The 21,384-nt window shown below is 36.1% G+C and overlaps 1 protein-coding gene across 1 annotated transcript in view; it reads right to left on the reverse strand.

Annotated features, from left to right (window-relative positions):
* LOC132544657 (uncharacterized protein DDB_G0284459-like) overlaps nucleotides 1-21,384 on the reverse strand; it is a 49,456-nt gene that overhangs the window by 11,467 nt on the left and 16,605 nt on the right. The window contains exon 2 of the mRNA XM_060208280.1: nucleotides 18,952-20,187. Within this exon, the coding sequence (XP_060064263.1) occupies nucleotides 18,952-20,187 (1,236 nt within the window). The remainder of the gene's footprint in view (nucleotides 1-18,951; nucleotides 20,188-21,384) is intronic.

Consider the following 21,384-nt stretch of genomic DNA (forward strand, 5'->3'; position numbering starts at 1 on the left):
ATTACAATTGGTTTTTTTCCTGGTTGGGTAAGATTAATTAGAAAGTGTATGTAATACTCCTGTTCTGTTTTCATTTACATTAATAATGTACAAAATACATAATGAAGGAATATAGCTTTACATGTCATAAAATCTCTAGTCAGGATCGTGTCTTTATCGTGACTAATTAAACATAGTCATTGTAAATCTCTCAATATATCACTCTCTTTAACAGTCCCCTATAGGATATATAAACATGCAGAGTCATTTGAACTTACGTATGACAGCTATATTCACACCCACACATCTGCAAGGATATACAGGACAGATGCTGTGATAATATGCTTCATACTCCTAAATCAAACATGTATATCCAACATGATGCTGGCCAAACTGATAATATTTATAACACTATCATACTCCAGGACCCAAAACACCAGACTGTTCACTCCATATCTTAACTCCAAAACTCACAAGATGCAAGCTAGACTGACCACATCACATTCTCACTCCAGGACCCAAAACCATTCAAGGTCAAAACTCCAAGACTCACAAGATGCAAGCTAGACTGACCACATCACATTCACACTCCAGGACCCAAAACAATTCCATGTCCAAACTCCAAGACTCACAAGATGCCAGCTTGACTGACCACATCACATTCACACTCCAGGACCCAAAACCATTCAAGGTCCAAACTCCAAGACTCACAAGATGCCAGCTAGACTGACCACATAATATTCTCACTCCAGAAGGACCCAAAACACCAGACTGTTCACTCCATATCTTAACTCCAAGAAGCTAGCTAAACTGACCACATCACCCCCATGACAGTATATTAACCAATATGTTTCCCAGGTTGACCCCTCACCTCACACCCTCTCAACTAGAACACAATATATTTAGGCTGATTTTTTTCATTGCTAATTGTGTAACAGCCAAAAAACCTGTGAAAAGTTATAGTGAACTGAATAGAGATGATCTAGAAAGTGGAACATAAATGCTGATACCAGAACCATCAATTCAAAACATGCAAATCTATGTAAAAGCATGCACATTATATTACACAACATTGTTAAATCTCTTCCTTTGAACTTCCCTACTGAGATGTGATGATGTTAATCTCTAACCAGATCATTTCATTAATCTAGGAGAACACAGCTTTGTGGATAAAATATGGGGTTTACAGCCGACATCAAAGAAACCATGGCTGATAACAAACATGCTTTTCCTTGTTAACTAACATGCATGTGCCAAATTCAACACTTGCACTCCAAGATGAAAACCCAAGGGTCAAGTCTGATATTTCAAAGCTTAAGCTCAATTTCTACTACATAGGAATTTATATTCATGATGAGGTATAATGTGAGTTTAAGTTCATGTAAAAATGTCCAAATGTTGTTTATCTTTTATCTGGTATGTCACATATCTGCACACTGAAAAACAACTTGTAACAGCAACAAGGCAGAGTATTTTATACAATACACAATCCCAGTGCTACAAAGGGTTGTAACTCTGTAAAGTGGTTGCAACATCCTATTTCTATACAAAACTTTAAACAATACCTCGACTGCAAAATCTGAGGTTTTAAGGTGATCCAGTCTGTCAAAATGTCATAGATATATATATATATATGTACATTAAACTAAGGGCACTAACTCCATATTTAGCAAGAAATAAGATGCATTCTTATTAATGTTATGTAACTCTTCTACCATCTCAGGTGTGTCAGTAAGGAGTGCCAACAAAACATTTGTAAAAATACAATTAACTTCATTACCAGATACACTATTGGAAATACAACACATGGCAAATCACATTGGAAAGGTCAAAGTCCATCCCACACGAGGGAAGGTGCAGACAGAGCATTCATTCATGCATGAACAAACTGGAAAGTTGTGCTTATTGAATTGACACTCTATCCAGACACAGCAAAAGTCAGTCTAGTGCAATGGCATTAAACTGCACAAAAATTACAAATCATTCAACAGCCATTGCCTGGAATTGTCTTCAGATATTTTATCATAAAGAGTGAACATATTGTGGCACCTCAGGATAGATTGCTGCTAGTTTTGCTGTTAACATGTGTCTGTCAGTTATACATCATGGTGCATCAAGAAGAAAAAAACGAGTTCAATGTAGATATTAAATGAAGTACAATCTTATTTCCAGTCTTGAATATTATTTGAAATAAAAAAAGAATGAAAATGTTTGTAGTTTTAGTGATAAAATCAGTGAATTTGAAACAAATAAAACATCAGGAAATACAGAATTCTCAGACAAAACAACTAGCAGACTAACTGGGTGTTCAAGTAGCTCATTGGTAATGCACTCGCCTTTAATTAGGCTTCCAGGGTTCGATTAATGAGAAAAGATACAGGGTCGCCTGCCTGACCATGTTGGTTTATTTGGGGTTCCCCAGTTTCCTCCCCCATAATGACCTCCGCAGGCTTCCATCCAGGCCAACAACAGTGATTTAAGTCGGAAAAAACTTGTTAATCTTTTTAAAAATCAACTTATCACAATCCTACGAAATGTCGTAAAAGCACATTTAATATCTATCAGTATCATAAACATCTTTATTAGGTAGTTTTATGATAATTACAATCTTTAGTAGGCTGCACCATTCTGAATGGTGACAACAGTGACAATGATACAAATACCACCTGCTGCATAATATAACAACATTAAGCCTTATGCACCACAGAATACCTGATACATATAATACCATATCAGAGTTGAGGCGATGGTGAAGAGACCGGAACAGATTTACTCAGTATGATTCAGTAAGGTATAAATGGTGATTATACAGTCAGACCTGTGTTGTAGGACCACCTAGGCAAATCAGTCAACATAGTAGCATCTTATTACAGGTTAGCTCAATTCAAAATAAGTATCATGGCCAGTATTTAAAAGTGGTCCCATACTTGGAATCTCTAGTAGGTTTGTATATTGTGGGTAAATGAGTTAGGAATATTTTACTAATATTCAAATTCATTTGCTCCCCTGGGTTACCAATCTTGAAAGATACTTTCATGGTGACCATTTTTGTTTGAAGACAGATTTGACATTAAAGATGATATACAATGCACATTTTTAAAATTATACTAACTTGCATGTCTAGATTAAAAGTGAGATAAAATTCAATCCATTGAACAACATCCTATCAACACAGTTGTGTCTTAAAACCTCAACAAGACTAATACATGAAGTGTTATGTCAGACATATGGAAAAAAAATAACATACTGTCTTTCATATAGAACTTCTTGTACAAACACAAGATCAACACTGTTGCAATCTTTGATTTTTTTTCTTTTTAATTTTCTATAAGTGACAAAATGTACCAGTAAACATTTTCTTTCTTAATTAAATTTTTGCAGTACTACCCGCTAAATTAATTTGCTGAAGACAAATACTTTCACCAAAACAAAATGTGATCAAACAGATTCCATATTTGGAATGCAACATGACTCTAAAGTGAAACTATAAACAGAACTCAAACAGTTCAAATAATTTTTGTAATGAATGATAGGTGAATGTTTGACAGATTCACTTTGATCCCTGAAACCTGGTCCTATCATCTGTACGATAACGTTTTATGTTGACATGACCAGGAAGTAGGCCAATGTTAAAGAAGTAAATGTCTAGTTTAACACTTAAGAATTGGGGTGTTGCCTACAATCTCGTAGGTTTTATTACTAATTAGACAAGTACAGGTAAAAATTTAATCAACCTGAAAAAGACGGAAAGAACATATCCACAATATATTTTGTGAATATATACGCAATTCCTCCAGTCTTGTAGAAATCTGACATAAAATCATCATTAGATTACCTTAGGGACATTTTATCAGCAATAGGGAGAAGGATTGCTGTCAATGATATTTAATTAAGGTAATTGTCTGTTTCCCAACTTAACAGACAGGAAACATCCTGTCCTGGACTTGAAACAAAATACTAGTGAAGAAATAACTCAGATGATAAATGGCCTTTAGCACTTTCCAAAGACAATGATTGATCTGGATCATTGGGACTCTTGATCTATACCAATACATTATATAGTAGACAAGAAGAAAATATCGAACCAGGAAGTGTAGAGCTAGAAAACAGCCTGATAAGGTAAAGGAGATCAAATCAAGGTGTACATAAGTAAGAGATATGATATAAGATAAATTAGGAGCACATATCTGAACCTCTGGTTACATTTCATCTTTAATTTATTTGTGTTGTTTAATGTTTACTATTAAATCTACATAAAACAAACTGACTATGGAAAATAGTTACTACGATGAGGAGGCGAGGTTTATGGAAGTCCATGGACAGGCAATACCATTAATTGATTATACTTACTGTAAGGGAGAAAATTAACACTATTAGTCATTACAGAAAGTATCTGGTGAACAAAGCATTAACAGTGGTTTAAGGGATTATGTAGCATCACATTAGATGATCAAAACATCAAATAAGAGACATTCTTTCAACATCAACGTAAACATTGTCATGATTAACTTTCAAGGCCCAAAGGACAACACTTGAGACACACCACACCTACTGGAGATATGACCTTCCACAAACATCCATCAGCACTATCACAGTACAGACTAGAGTTCAGCAATACATTAAAGTTATAAGACAAATGTCAACCCTTGCATTAATCTTTGCCCTTATTTAGCAGACAACTGTCTGAAATGGTGTCATTCTGTCCATCTGACAAGAACTCTGGAGCCTTTATTAAATATCATTAATCATTGGACTATTATTGTTATGACCTGTGGTCTATGGTGTAGTATATATATATAAACTAATGTATAATTATTGATGGAATTTATGTAGTTTGCTATAATCGTCCATATATACCTTTCTTTTCCCTCCAGCACCACCCTCCCACAAAACTGCTGATAACTTCTGAAAGTTCAGGTAGCCCTGGTTATATAAATGACTATATACTGTCACCAAAGGAGGTCAAAATGGCAGTGACCATCGATACAGGTGACATTGTAACTCATCATTCCTTCTGTTTAGACTGAGATATGGTTGTAGATTAAATAGAACAAAGCTATACCTACATCATAAGTTCAGGTAGTGTATGACAACTTTACCAGTCACCATGTCAGGTAGAGTGTATGACAACTCAACTATTACCATGACATTAGGTAGTGTGTATGACAACTGTACCAGTCGCCATGTCAGGTAGTGTGTATGACAACTTTACCAGTCACCATGTCAGGTAGAGTGTATGACAACTCAACTATTACCATGACATTAGGTAGTGTGTATGACAACTGTACCAGTCGCCATGTCAGGTAGAGTGTATGACAACTCAACTATTACCATGACATTAGGTAGTGTGTATGACAATTGTACTTGTCATTATGATGTGAGGTAACTCTACAGGTCACTTTCACATCAGGTCAAGTGTATGACAACTCCACCAGTCACTATGACCTTAGGTAAAGTGTATGGCAACTGTACCTGTAGGTAGAGTGGACCGCCTTCTCAGTTACTTTGTCTTTGCTTTACAGTTAAGTACATTTCTGTACATGAGCAGTGTAGTCAGGACTAACGGACCCATCTATGAAGTAGAGAGTCTATATGTGGCTATTTTGAGACAAGAAGATTCAGACCTGAAGATAAAAGCTGTCATCACCTAACACCTACTTATAGTTCTGTCAGCTAGCAATGTATGGCTGATTCTTCTGTTACCTGTCATTCTGTAACAAGGTCATCTGAGGTCAAAGGTTAATGTTAAGTCATAATTCATGCACTTATGTCATGTATGGGGAAGCAGGAAAAGATGGAGGGTGGGTGGGGGGGGGTTCAAATTTTCATTATAAGCATTTCTGTGTAAAGCACAGAATCTAAGCATCTTAATAACAGTATAAGTAAAACATTCATCCCCAAAGATAACTAGCCCATCCCACTAACCCATATCCAGGTGCTCATCCATTAGCAATCAATATTCAATGGAGGTTTCCTAAACTGAAAAGAAATGCACTCAATATCACTTGTACACATATATTAACGGTTAAAAAAATAACAGAATATCCAGTTTTAGCCTACCATTAATCAGTAAACACAGACTAAGTCTAAAACGCCAATAAAATGATGGTATTTTGGTTTTTTTTTAAGACTTTGTAAAGTTGCATATAATATTACAATTGTTGCTAGGTAAAGGTGAGTCAGAGACAGGTAAATTGATGATAAGACACTCAACCCTACTGACACTAAGACTGCATGGTGCTTCCTTCCAATTTAAATTATGAGGAAGACTTGTAGCCACACCCTTTACTACATATAACTGAATGTTACATTACTAAATCACAAAAAACAAGAAACTGTGTAAATTAGACAGAATTTTTTCTTGGAAAGCAACATTTCCATATTTCTTTATGAGTAAATTTACAAATGTAGTGAAATATATTCCAGACACCTTCAGGCTGACTTTAATGAATAAATCTGACTTCCAAATACCATGAACAATTATCATTAACGAAGAGTATCCATACCATAACAATTACAAATATACAGAAATGTTTGAAAATAGAAATGCATTCCATGTTATTGAGCAGGCCTCTGGTCAGCACAATGCAAGCCATCCTTTGTGTCCCCTGGTCAATGTTAATTAAGGTAGTTTTGTATGTCCCTGATCAATACATTATTCAGGGCTTTTTAGGCCTCTGGTTAGCTCAATATACGAGTTCGAAATAGCAAGACCTTTTTTTTAGTCATTGGTAAATGAAAATCATGTAGGCATTTCATATCCTCAGAAGAGTGTCAATTAAGCACACCTTTTATGGCCCATATTCAATGCAAAAAACATGTGGCCTCTGGAAAGCACAAAATCAGCAGGTCTTTTGTGACCTAAAGTACAAACTGAGCATGCTTTTTGTGGCTTATGGAAAGTGCAAGTTGGGCAGACCTTTTGAAGCAAATCAAGCAAGCCTTTTGTGTCTTCTAGAGAGTGCAAATTGAGCAGGCCTTTTGTGACCTTCAGAGAGTGCAAATTGAGCAGGCCTTTTGTGACCTTCAGAGAGTGCAAATTGAGCAGGCCTTTTATATAGCCTTCAGAGAGTGCAAATTGAGCAGGCATTTTATATAGCCTTCAGAGAGTGCAAATTAAGCAGGTGTTTTATATAGCCTTGAGCAGGTGTTTTATATAGAGAGCAAATTGCATTTTATATAGCCTTTACAAATTGAGCAGGTGTTTTATATAGCCTTCAGAGAGTGCAAATTGAGCAGGTGTTTTATATAGCCTTCAGAGAGTGCAAATTGAGCAGGCGTTTTATATAGCCTTCAGAGAGTGCAAATTGAGCAGGTGTTTTATATAGCCTTCAGAGAGTGCAAATTGAGCAGGTGTTTTATATAGCCTTCAGAGAGTGCAAATTGAGCAGGCGTTTTATATAGCCTTCACAGAGTGCAAATTGAGCAGGCGTTTTATATAGCCTTCAGAGAGTGCAAATTGAGCAGGCGTTTTATGGCCTTCAGAGAGTGCAAATTGAGCAGGCCTTTTGTAGCCTATTGAAAGTGCAAATCGGGCAGGCATTCTGTGGCCTATGGAGAGAGCAAATCTGACCTTTTGTAGCTTCTCAGGAACCTATAACTGAGCAGACCTTTTGCACTTCTTCCTTAGTTTACATTCACAAAGAAATCAATCCTGCTTGATAGTGAATGAAACAAAGGACAAAGTTTTGTGCTAAAAATGAAAACTTGAAGAGATTTAGAGGTCACCCTGACAGTGAAATCTGATAGTCACAAAGAATGTACTGTGCCCCGGGATATTTTTTAAGTGATCTAGAAACATGTTTTTCATTCACTGATTGATTGCTTGGTGTCAAGAAAAATAGACTGGTTTGTTTGTCAGGTATCTGTATCTATAATTATTGTGACAAAGGTCATTGCTACAAACCAGGTAGGTCATCCTTATCAAGTAACTTTTGTTGGGTCAAAAATGAGGTCAAATCAATCCTCCATGAAAGAGAAAATTACAAGCATAGAACGATTGCCTAAGGATAGTCATATACACAGTTGTCTTTCTTGTTGTATTTCTACTTCAGTAAAACCAAACATCTTTATATTTATGATCAATTTGTTATATATAAAAAATAATTAGTAAGTAATGGTCCTGTCACTGCATGATGCAGAAGTGGAAAACGTATATATATATATATATATATATATATATATATAAAATGTACATGGTACGTAGTCGGTTAGACTAGGGCATCCCTGTTGTATAGTTTGATGGACTGGTACACACATGTGTATAATTTGATGGACTGGTACACACATGTGTATAATTTAATGGACTGGTACAAACATGTGTATAATTTGATGGACCGGTACACACATGTGTATAATTTAATGGACTGGTACACATGTGTGTGTATAGTTTGATGGACTGGTACACACATGTGTATAATTTAATGGACTGGTACAAACATGTGTATAATTTGATGGACCGGTACACACATGTGTATAATTTAATGGACTGGTACACATGTGTGTGTATAGTTTGATGGACTGGTACACACATGTGTATAATTTAATGGACTGGTACACATGTGTGTGTATAGTTTGATGGACTGGTACACACATGTGTATAATTTAATGGACTGGTACACACATGTTTATAGTTTGAGGGACTGGTACACATGTGTATAGTTTGATGGACTAGTGTACACACATGTGTATAATTTAATGGACTGATACATACATGTGTATAGTTTGATGGCCTGGTACACACATGTGTATAATTTAATGGACTGATACACACGTGTATAATTTAATGGACTGGTGCATCCATACTGTATACATGGTGCAGTTTATAAGACTGGTTCACACATTGTGAATAGATTGATGGACTGGTACACACATGGTGAATAGATTGATGGTCTAGTGTACAAACTGCATATTTAAATGGTCTGGCTGGTGCACACATGTTGCATAACTTTACATTTTAATGGACTGGTACATACAAAATATATACATCAGAATGGTGCATACATAGTGCAACATTTTGCATATTTGATTAACTACCGTTTGAATCAAACAAATTGCAATTTTTCTGGATGGTTGTGAAGTGGTGTAGAATGACTTGTGCGCAGGTGTTTAAAAAATAGACTGTATTGTGCGTGGGTGTGCTTGCTGCAGCCACAATTCTCACTAGGTCAGTAAAAGTTTTTCTGCTGCTATCACTACTGACACTGGATCAATACCATCAGGAATCAATACACTTGTTTCTGGTTGGTACAGACATTGTGTAACACAGATACTAGAGTTGCTGAGGTTTCTAAGAATTTTCCTTTTTTTTTAAGTAATACACTGTCATGCTTTAAATAATGCCTGTTGCTAAAGATAGCAATTACAATCCTCAGTGGAACTGTTCTAAAGCAAAATCACTTCCTGCTTTCCTAGGCTTTTATACAATGTCTTTATCACTGGCTTTCCACAGAAAATCTACAGGTTTCAGGTCTTGCATTAATAGCTGAAATATGATTTTCACAAGTACAATAAAATTTTCAGAGTATCTTATGGAGCTAGCTTTTTCTCCCCCTCCAATCAATTCACTTTCCCATTGATCTGAATCTCCTTCTTACCACATAAAGAATCCAGACATAAAAAATTTACAGTTTTCAATAAAGGGTTCTATCTTGTTATCACAATCTAAATCAGTGAAAAAACCATACAGGGCATTAGTCACACATGTTTTCCCATAATTACATTTCTGCTGATTGACAAAACCATTTTGTAAAAGGGAACATTGGACTAATGGAATAGACTTGAGTTGGCAAGGAGACCTGAAGGATCCATATTGTCATGCTAATGTATAGAGCCATTCCCCACTGTGACAATCAAATCGGAAATGCATATTTCGCCACAACATAACGGCCTACAGACACATCAACATATGATCCAACAAAAACGCATGAAGAGTGCATTTATTTTTTAACAATTCTGATGAAAAATTCTTCCAACACATTTAATGGTTATTCTATATTGCAATGAATTGTAGATTCATGGTTTCCTCTGTTACAAATTATTTTCTGACAGAAATGAGAACAAGACCACATGTTGATAATTCCATTCTGCTAACATACTTCAATAAGTAAGGTTATTGACAGAGTGTTAACTGCCATCTCTTTTTACTAGCAGTTAGAATTGCAGGCTTTGTTTGAGGAGTAGCACCCAGAATACACATTGACTGATAGGTGCTGTTTATGATCAGCTCCACCACTTGCAGTTAACACTGACAGATTTGTCCTCTGTTTGGCACTGCATATTTTGCAACTGTTTAAATGCTGTTAACATTAAACAGAGGTATACTGTAATCTAGTCTTATAAAATAACATTGACAAGATCTGCTCACTAGGGTCTGTTCCATAGGTCACTTACAATAGATACCCTGCTTATCATCAAACAATTAAATGTATGGTCTACTGAACTTCTGTATGATCTGTCAATACCAAGTCCTGGCTATGGTTGTTACAGGTATATTATTGATATAGAAAACAAAAACACCTCTATTCTTCATGTAGAGCCGGACATGCAATGGCAGAACCTGGGTACATCTCTATTACAGGTATCACTGATGATGTATTACCTGGGTGGACAGGTGACATAAACCCTGATGGGGAAAAGTGACCTATAACCTGAAGTAGGATAAGGAGGTCATCAACCTCTGGTATAAACATTTAAGCACTCAAAGTTATTACCCAAAAAGGCTGTTACATGAAATGACATGTCTGAAAAAGGAAATAGACCAGTTTATATATAAAGGCTTATAAACTGGTCAGGTATTTTCTGTTTAAAGTTTTTTGTTTGTTTTTGATGATGAGCCCTTATTTTTACCTGTACATATTAAAAAACAGGTACATATTAAATATCTCTATTACAGGTATAGACACCAGATGTTCTTTGATCTGTACACAGAAGCAACAACAGTATTTGTTTTCAATCTGCCAAACCTTAAACATAGGTTTACATAAAGTTTCTGTCACCTTATGAACTTGGGGTAATAGAGGTCAACGTGGAAAATGAAAAAAAATATTAAGAAGACAAGTGTATTACATTATTATACAAGTATACTTGTGTGCAAAATTCCATGTGAAACATCATAGCTTTAATGAACTTAGTTGAATATAACCTCTAAACTTCTCGGAGATTCCACACAAATCCAGGTGGAATCTCTCAATAGGATATGCAATATAATCTGGCATTAAAGGTAGAGTAGAGCATGTTAACGTTTCTAATACCTTCACTTCGGACCAACAGGTGAGACGATGAAAGAAATTTGTATTACTACATTTATAAGTTAATCTCCCTTTTGCAGTATAGGAGATGATTACTTTGCCCTTATGGTAACTGTTTCTTTCATTTGATCAGTGTTTAACCGTTGGACATTACCAAAACTCTACTGTATGATAACTGTTCTCTTTTGAGAGCCGTTTAAAATTTAGTATTTAATAAAACTATACCAAGAAAGAATGTAGTCATTGCTTAAATCTTTGTCAATAATACATTTCTGCCAATAAGCTGTGAATGGTTGGAAACTTGTTGATCTGAACTCTTTCCACTACAATCTAATTTGTGGATTCATTACCTGCAAAGCCAAATGGAGTCTCTGAAAAGCCATGAGAACAACTCCTGATGCCACTGTTACAAGAAGACAAAATTTCTGCCTCTTGATCAGCACCTATACATGCTCCCAAAATATTTGATAGCTCAGTAAACAAGAAAACATCATGATACTTACTACATTAAGATTAGCCACAATATTTACCATGAGGTATTTAGGTACAAACTATAATTGGATAAATGTAAAGCATGGATAAGGAGGTCCTGACCTATGTATCATAAATCCTTCTTAAGGTCATAAACAATGACCCTGGTAAATAAACACCACCTTTTGTACTCCAGTCATTAGTATAACCTTACTCTCTCACCATCACTACTTAATGTCTTCATATAATTCATGTCTGAAAATAACTCCAGTTTCCCTTGCCATAAATTGTATACATGAATTTTAAATGTCAAGACTTGTCAGGCCATTGATGTTCATAATCATATCAAATCCACACCCCAGTTTTCACAAGAGAACATTTATTTGCTTCAGTAATATTTTTACAGATTCATTTGATATGTAACCTGATTAATGGTTTCAGAGTTCTGAATGACTTATCAGAAACATCATCATTCAACGATGTTCATGTCTGCAAATCTGACAATTCAGATCTCTTGATGAGCCAATAACAACACCTAAAGCCTTTTCTGATCAGCTTATCAAAGTACATATCATATGCCATAATCTTCAACAAAGTCAAAGATTTATTTATCTTCATATAATTTATCTATTGTTACTTTATGTTTCATTCATGGCCTAGGTCATGTAAGGATGTGCCAGATTATTGATGGTGAAGGAAAGTCAGAGTGCCACGGAGAAAAACCATCCCCTGCCCCATGTAGGCTATGAACCTACGACCCAGAGATGAAGGGCTAGCGATGAACATGGTCAGACGCTTCAACCACCTGACCACCTCTGCTCTAACCAACTCTGAACCTATGACCCAGAGATGAAGGGCTAGTGATGAAGACAGTCAGACGCTTCAACCACCTGACCACCTCTGCTCTAACCAACTCTGAACCTATGACCCAGAGATGAAGGGCTAGTGATGAAGACAGTCAGACGCTTCAACCACCTGACCACCTCTGCTCTAACCAACTCTGAACCTATGACCCAGAGATGAAGGGCTAGTGATGAAGACAGTCAGACGCTTCAACCACCTGACCACCTCTGCTCTAACCAACTCTGAACCTATGACCCAGAGATGAAGGGCTAGTGATGAAGACAGTCAGACGCTTCAACCACCTGACCACCTCTGCTCTAACCAACTCTGAACCTATGACCCAGAGATGAAGGGCTAGTGATGAAGACAGTCAGACGCTTCAACCACCTGACCACCTCTGCTCTAACCAACTCTGAACCTACAACCCAGAGATGACGGGATAGTGATGACGATGGTCAGACGCTTCAACCACCTGACCACCTCTACTCTAACCAACTAAGTCCAAGAATATATGAACGCTCCAATACAGAGGTTATAATCAAAAGGTAGCCAACATCACTTTGGATTTGTGTGTGACCAATTACATGTGACTGACTGCACGTGAATGGTTTCGTTTGACTGACTGTGTATGGCCGACTGTGTGTGTCCCTAAAGCAGTAATATGATGATGATATATTAGATTGATAGATCTACTTTTAACAGGTAACAACCTGACCTGATCAGCATGGTGTCACCTCTGTCACCATGACCAAATACATTACCATGGTGACTAGGTAACTGCTCCAGGCAACATCTCATTAATCATTAAACTACACAGCATTTAAAGTTAAAATCAGAACGGAAGGATTCTTCATCGAGAAAAAAATAATTATAAGGCTTTCATCTCTTTGTAAAATTTCATATATATGCAATAAATCAGTTTCAAACTGCAGACTCAAATTGAAGAGCATGACTGCCTGGAAGGCTTAAACATACTTAAACAGGACATTAACGCTGCTGCGGTAATGTCTTACAAATATCTCTACACACACAAATATAAAAAGTTAAAAATATGAAATCTAAGTCTAATCAAGCTTTTGGGGCTCGCTTTATTTCTATATCATAATAAAATGATTGCTGGATTTATTTTTGTTCAGTAAAGAGTCAATGTAATTGGAAGAACAATGATCACCATAATTACATCTGATAATGACCTGATTAGTTCTTATTCCCGAGTACATGATAATAGTCACCATCAATGTAATCTTGTCAGTGAGATATAGTACTTACATACATTTAGCTCATGCTTAGCCTACATAATTAACAACTAGAAAAGTAACTTTACCAATCTTTACTTATTCCCAATCAAGAGTTCAGGTAACAGGGAAGAATACAGGTAAGAAATAATACAGTGCTGAAAATCTAACAGAATGAACCAATCAGAGTTGGTGTAATAAACAGTACTACTACCAACAGTTCAGTACTGGAATAGTAACCATATTCAATCTATATATTGCTCCACCAATATCCTTCATATTTTGTATGTTGCATGTTAGAACAATATAAATGGTACAAAACCCTTCCATCCATTCAGCACTGTTATTGAGAGGGTGTGCTGACTAAATCTCTTCTTCACTATCATACTGTACTATGTTAGAGGGTATGCTGTAGACCCCCTTCCACCATCACACTGTTCTATGTTAGAGGGTATGCTGTAGACCCCCTTCCACCATCACACTGTTCTATGTTAAAGGGTATGCTGTTGACCCCCTTCCACCATCACACTGTTCTATGTTAGAGGGTATGCTGTAGACCCCCTTCCACTGTTCTATGTTAAAGGGTATGCTGTAGACCCCCTTCCATCATCACACTGTACTATGTTAAGAGGGTATGCTGTAGACCCAATCCCGCCTCCTCCCCACAGCTCCCCCCCATCATATTCCTTTTACTGTGCTATATTAGAGGGTATGCTGTTAATCCCTTCCACCATCACACTTGTAGCGTTAGAGAGTATGCTTAAGACCCCCCAACCCTAACCCCAAACCCCCCCATACTACGTTTGAGGGTATGAAGTAGACCCACTTCAACCATCACACTGTATAATGGTAGAGGGTATACTTTAGACCCCCCTTCCCACAGCTCCCCCATCATACTCCTCTCACTTTACTACGTTATGGTTATGCTGTAGACCCCTTTCCACTATCACACTGTGTTATGTTAGAGGGTATGCCGTAGACTCCCTTCCACTGTCACACTGAACCATGTTAGAGGGTATTCTGTAGACCCTCCCTCCTCCCCACCCCATCCACTAACTAAATTTCATATAAAAACAGATCATATCACAAATGGAAGATAAAAATACCCCTAGTCTCTATCATATCACTGTAAATTTATAATTGTCACTGTTAGTAACATGATTATAATCTGTATTTATGTCTTCAAACTCTGTACATCTGACCCTGACTCTAAATGTTCCTGTACCTTTGTTAAATCTGCTTTATAAATATTCTATTACCTGCATTTATTATAATTATCCCCACGGTAGAGATATCTCTTTACTACTCTCCAGTAAGTAAATATAATTGTTAACCTATGAGGTAATGAACCTTTAAAAAATCAGATATGCCTGAAATCCCTTGGCACAGGTGTCATACTAAAATTTCTTTACTGTTGTGTTTGATTTTTAAGATATTTTAGAATTAAATCTACTGACAATATTTACCTTTATATCATTCTGGTGTTCCATTGCTCCCATATCTTCCAAGTAAACTCACTTAATATTTAACTAATTAATCCAGTGTTTCACAGTTTTTGTATGTTTGTAAAGATCCCATCATAGAGAAACACCCGTCAGTACATGTTGTCTGCTCTCCTGTAGATGGTCTGTATCAGTGCAGGACCACATATCAAATTGTATAACTCATGCAGACCAACCCCTCTCACTGTTATTGACATTGGAGTTGTAAAGCACTTCAGACTCTAGAACAGCCAGCTTTTCTTTGACTATTTCCTCTTACGTCTTAAGATTATTCACTTCCGCTGAATCAGACTTATTAAATACACTCGCCCGCCTGATCTTCAACGTATATATCTATTGTTTGAGTTTTGTATTTTACTATCATAGCAGGTGATTAGATGACGTTAGTCGAATTGTTGAGAGAGAATTCCGTTAACCACAAGGTAATCATATATACTGGCTGTACTGACGAAGGCTCGTAGGTGAACCACAGGTACACACTGTATTTACCTCCACTGATCAGGTATATATAATACGACGGGCATTGATATCCACATACATATAATACATAGCAAAGTACATGGTAAATGTCTTTTGATATCAAAGCTTCTAATAATGATTTAATTAATAAATGGTGTTGCAGACATGGACTACTATTTACATACAGGATTACATACAAGATTATAATGTGGATGACTGGCTAGACTTCTTAGCATTTCATAGCTGCCAAGAAATTAAACTTCAATTAATATGCTTCAAGTCTTATGTGTTTGATGTCAGCTGTCCATCTTGTACCTTCTAACGTCACAAAAGACATGAATAAATGTCCTTGTAAGTAGTGAGTGTTATCTGACTAGTAAATACATTAGAGGCGGGAGACCAGAGTTAACCATTTACTACTTTGGCCCCCTACAAACATCAGCAAGTAAAACAAGCTGGTAAAAGCCCACAGCCAGGTAACAAAGTAGATAAAGGTGTATGAACTCTGGTAACCTCTATCATTATTCAATTAATACTGGCTGGTGTGGTGGTTCTGTATTTATCTCAATATGTACATAAATCAATGCCTGGACTATAATGGCCGCATAGATCAGTAACAGAGGTCATTAATGTTTTAATGCCTCCATTTGGATTCGAACCCGAGACCACTGGCTTACGAGTCTGACGCTTGATCGATCAACCAAAAGAGCAGTGTATTGCCACTAGTATTTTACAAGGGTTATACATCATTATTTTGATAACTGCCTCCAGATCTGGATGGTCGTAATTTTTTATTGGAATTTAAAACTTTTATCATCCCATCAAACACTAAAGAAATGAGATGTAATAAAAGACAGAAACAAAATATCATCAGCTTAGATTTAAAGTCACCTGGCAAAACATTGTTTTCAGGTATGTTTTTGTCAAAAATGTACTTAGAACATGTTAGGTGACATACAGAATAATATACAAGTTAACAATTTGTTTGAGATTTTCAAAACTTGTCATATTTTGTTCACAGTTACCAACAGTTTGTTTTAAAAAAAAAATCATAATGCTCCTTTCATATATGCGTGGAATCAAGTCCTATATCCTAGATATTCTATAACATATATATATATATATATATATCCTTAAGAAAAAAACAAATGTTTTAATGCATACTATCGTATTACCTAATAAATAAAATTTTATTTTCAATATTTTACATTTCACTGCCTTAATACTGATAAAGAGTGATCATTTGGTTTGGATTATGGTATCTATATCCCCCCCCCCCCCCCCCCCCCCCCCCAACTCCCCCCACTCCCCCCACCTCCATTTCCCACGCTTAAAGCTTCTTTGGCAATAGTTGTAAAATGCAGAAAGTTTATATACATATATAAACACTATGGCAACTAAAAGAGTTGCTCTTAATTGAATTATATATATATATACCAATATATATCAATAGATGGGGAGGGGTTATTACAGTACAATGATATAGTACCGGTAATGGTTTACATTTCTCATAAAACTTAGATACATGTGGGTGGGCTTATCAGCAAGTATGGGCTTATTGCTGAATTCATACTGTAAGCTTATTAAAATTCAGATCACCAATAAATATATTGAAATGTGAGATCATTTTAGATAAACTTGATAATGATCCTTACACTAACTTTAGGTATGTATTTAATTAACAAATACAAAATGTACATATTTAGCAATGACAGCCTTTATCTAATCTAAGTGTATGAAACACTTTTAAAATTTCCTGTCTGAATTGATCTGTAAAATCAATGTACATGTTCAGAAATGACAGTTTTAGCATTTATCTAACCTTAAGTGTATAAAACACTTTTAAAATTTCTGTTTAATTGATCTATTAAAGTAGTCATACTTAAGTATGTAAATCTTATGCATTGATTGTTGGTGAGACAGTTTCCTCAATAGCATGTTAAATTTGTATACATATATATAACTACTTGGTAAAGAGTTACCATTAGATTCCTTTTCTACTTAAAATATTTCCTGCTTATAACATCATACGTACATAATTTAATAAAATTATGTGAATATCTTTCTTTTTTTCATGTTAAATTAAGTGTCAAACCTACAATGTTTCTACACATTTATTGGATTTTTGTCAGCCATTATATTTTTCACATTGATAAACATAACAAAATCTTAACATTGGGTTTTTTTTAATCAAAATATACCTAATACCTAAATTTAGTGAAATGAGAACTATAAAGTCTTACAAAGTTTTGTTTTTGTTAAAACGATCCGTTATCATCATTCACGTTTTTATGTCTGGATAAGGTCGATAGAGATCTGACGATACAGTTACTATCTAGATCAAGTATCTCCAATCCCTAAATAGCAGGGCACCTGACAGTAAAAGACTGCCATCATTGATTAACCTGTTTCTATTTTTGTGTTAGTCTTCTTCAATTACCCCTCTTTTCAATGCACTTTTTCAATTTTACATTTTGAGATTTCCCCCGAATATAAAAGACAAGAAAATTACTGAAACATCATACAGTAAAACAGCCATCCGTGGTTATTTACATTACAAGGAGGCCACAAGAAAATTAATAGCTTTCATTTTTTAATGTACAACCTTTCAATTCCCTTTTCAAATTGTTTACAACATACAAACCACAGATTAACCGGAAAAACATTAACATGAGACATCTACATAAAGGTGTGATTTTCCTACGTCAGAACTCGTCCCACACAACCAAACAATGGTCAGCCATTACTGACGTAATGCTTGTCTTGACAGGTTATCAAATCAAGTCATCAGAGAAAGCAGACAAATTGATTAAAAAACCTTTTCTTATAATTACTTCAGCCAATGTAGTTGACGAGATGTACAATGCGTAGTGAGGAAGTTTATACCTAAGCACCAGTTTTCATCAATAAGTACGTTTTTAGTTGGGGAAAAGTTTGAGAAAGACATAAATTCCCTGTTATATTGATGACTTCATATTTATAATATTTCTTTATATTAGATCCCAAAGTAGTTCTATCACTGTGTCCAGTGGGTGAAGATATCATGACCTTTCAGTTTGATATCATCGTGACCTTTGATTGAATTCATGTCAAATTAACATAGCTGTAATGGATGGAATTTATTTTCAGCCTTACCATTTTCATCTCATAATTTCTAATCATTACAGTTTCAGGAGACATACATTTCAAATGCAGTTGGTAAAGAATACTTACTGTGAAATCTGCTGCCATGGAGCTCGGAGTCATTGGTGGGTCACATGACCCCTGTGACCCTGGGGTCACGGGAAGGTCAACACTTTCAAGCGAATCTGAATTAACGGTAACAGAGTCTATGGTGAGCTTATTTGGGTTTTCTTTTTTCTTCATGTCATGAGAATCCTTAGCCTCCACTATGTCATTACTAGAATTCTCTGTTGTTACAGATGAAGAAGTGTGTGAATGCTCTCCAGCAGTGTTGACACTGGTTTCCTTTGTAACCAAGGAGACTACCTCAGCTACACCATCCTTATCCTGCGTTTCTAAGCAACTGTCGTCAAATTTCCCTGGAACAATATCTTCATTACTCTCAATATCAACCACTGGAAACAATTCCTCCTGAACAGGAATATTTGATGTAATATCATCTACAATTGGTGGTATGTTTGCTGCAACCTCCTCTGTGATTAGTGGAATACTATCTGTAACGTCCTCACTGATTGGTGGAATATTTTTTGTTAGCTCCTCTTTGACTGGTGGAATGTTTGATGTAATTTCCTTTGTGACTGGTGAAATATTTTCAGCAACCTCTTCTATGATTTGTGGAACATCTTCTGAAGCTTCTTCAATAATTGGTGGGATGATTGGAGTTATCTCCTCTTTGACTGGTGGAATATTTGATGCAACCTCCTCCATGATTGGTGGAAGGCCTGCTGAAACATTAGATTGGCTAGAGTCTTCTTTAATATCATCATCTTCTTTACATTTGTTCATTTCAGAGGACTCTTTTGAAGACTTTTGCAACTCTCCAGCAAATTTTGAATTTGACACTGAGCTGTTTAGATCGTTTTTAGATTGAGAATTAGAATTCTCAGTGCCGTTTTTAGAATCTTCAAGATCCACATGGTCAGAGGACGGTTTAATCTCCTGAGTTAGAGAGGCTGTGTTGGAGTCCTCAAGGTCAGGAAACACATTGTCCTCCATCAATGGAGAAACACAATCCTCAGTGAGAGGAGAGGATGGTATGGTCAGATCTTCAGAGGTACCCAGACCAGTGTCTGTGCGAGACTTGTCTGATTTGTCAGGATCTGGAGAAATTGTTTCATCAGACCTACCATTGAAGTCTGAGGTCTCCATTGCTATTGGTGAGGGCAAGTCCTCAATGATGAGAAGTTCTGTATCCCTTTCTAGATTTATACCATTCTCCTTCAAATCTTCCTTGTTCTTGTCAAACAGGATCCTCATCTTTTCTTCCTGAAATGAAAAAAAAATGAAAAAATAAATAGGAAGTTCAAGTATGAAATGAGAGACAACATATAACGATCTATTAGATATAACATTACATATAGAGAAACCACACAATTCTAGATAAAATATTACATTATACAAACAAAATCAAATTTGATAGGATTTGACGTTGCTTGTTTGTGTGTAAGGTGATGTCTACATTTCTGTTGGAACTTTCTGTTTAAATTGTCCCACAGATAAACTAGCTGTGATGGTATTAACTATGTCTAATCTTGAAGCTGACAAAGTGACTTGTTTGGTCATTATTTTTTTTCTGAGGTACGTGGGAACATGCCCATCCTAAGAAGTTTCATCTTTAAACCAGTAAAGAGTCTTCAATGGTTTGATTATGTCGTAATTACACAACAAGTAAATCGCTCTCAAATAATGTGGTCCCAGGATTGTTAGTTTGTAACATGTACACCAAGTGTGTTTTATGTACACATGCAGTGAAATCATACTGAATGACTTATTTTTCACAGGTTTCTGGCTTTTTAAGGGTTTAAACAGGTAACATTAAAGAAATAACAAATCTAATGCCTTTCGCAGATAAAACTATTACTGAACCAGAGAACCAATAGTCTTTCTGGCTAGATCTAAACTATAAGATCTGATTGTGTATCCGTTACTACTCCTCAACCTTGGTATGAAGGGGTGGAGAAAACGTCTTTATTGATAACACTGGACTCTCTATCTAGGTTTGGTAGACACCTTGTTTGTGTTTCCTGTTCTCATCCTGTCATGCGTCCAAGTTTACCACACAATCTCCTTGCTTTCCACTTTGTCGACATTTGATATTGGATCCTATCCTATTCTACAAAGCAGACAAGCTTACTCAACAAAATTCCAAACATAAAAATTCAGGGCCAATACCAGTTTCATAGCTCTAAAACATCTCTACTTAAGGGCATATGTCTGTTGAATTTACTCTTTCCGTGGCAACCTTTTCTATAATGTATCTGATGCCAAAAATCAGAAAGTGTTCAAGCTGAATCCTACAGTGATACAGACATACCTTTTGTACTGGTAAGGTTAAATCTTTCATCTCCTCGACTCCAAAGTCTAATTAGAGAGCCCTTACAACAGTCAATAAAGACCAGACTGAAGTATAAACAAGCTGTATCATAACTTCTACACCAGAATGGTAGTCCAGACACTAAATGG

Source organism: Ylistrum balloti, unplaced genomic scaffold (genome assembly GCF_031769215.1).
Source record: "Ylistrum balloti isolate Yb309-2 unplaced genomic scaffold, AGI_CSIRO_Ybal_v1 Utg369806, whole genome shotgun sequence".
Taxonomy (NCBI): domain Eukaryota; kingdom Metazoa; phylum Mollusca; class Bivalvia; order Pectinida; family Pectinidae; genus Ylistrum; species Ylistrum balloti.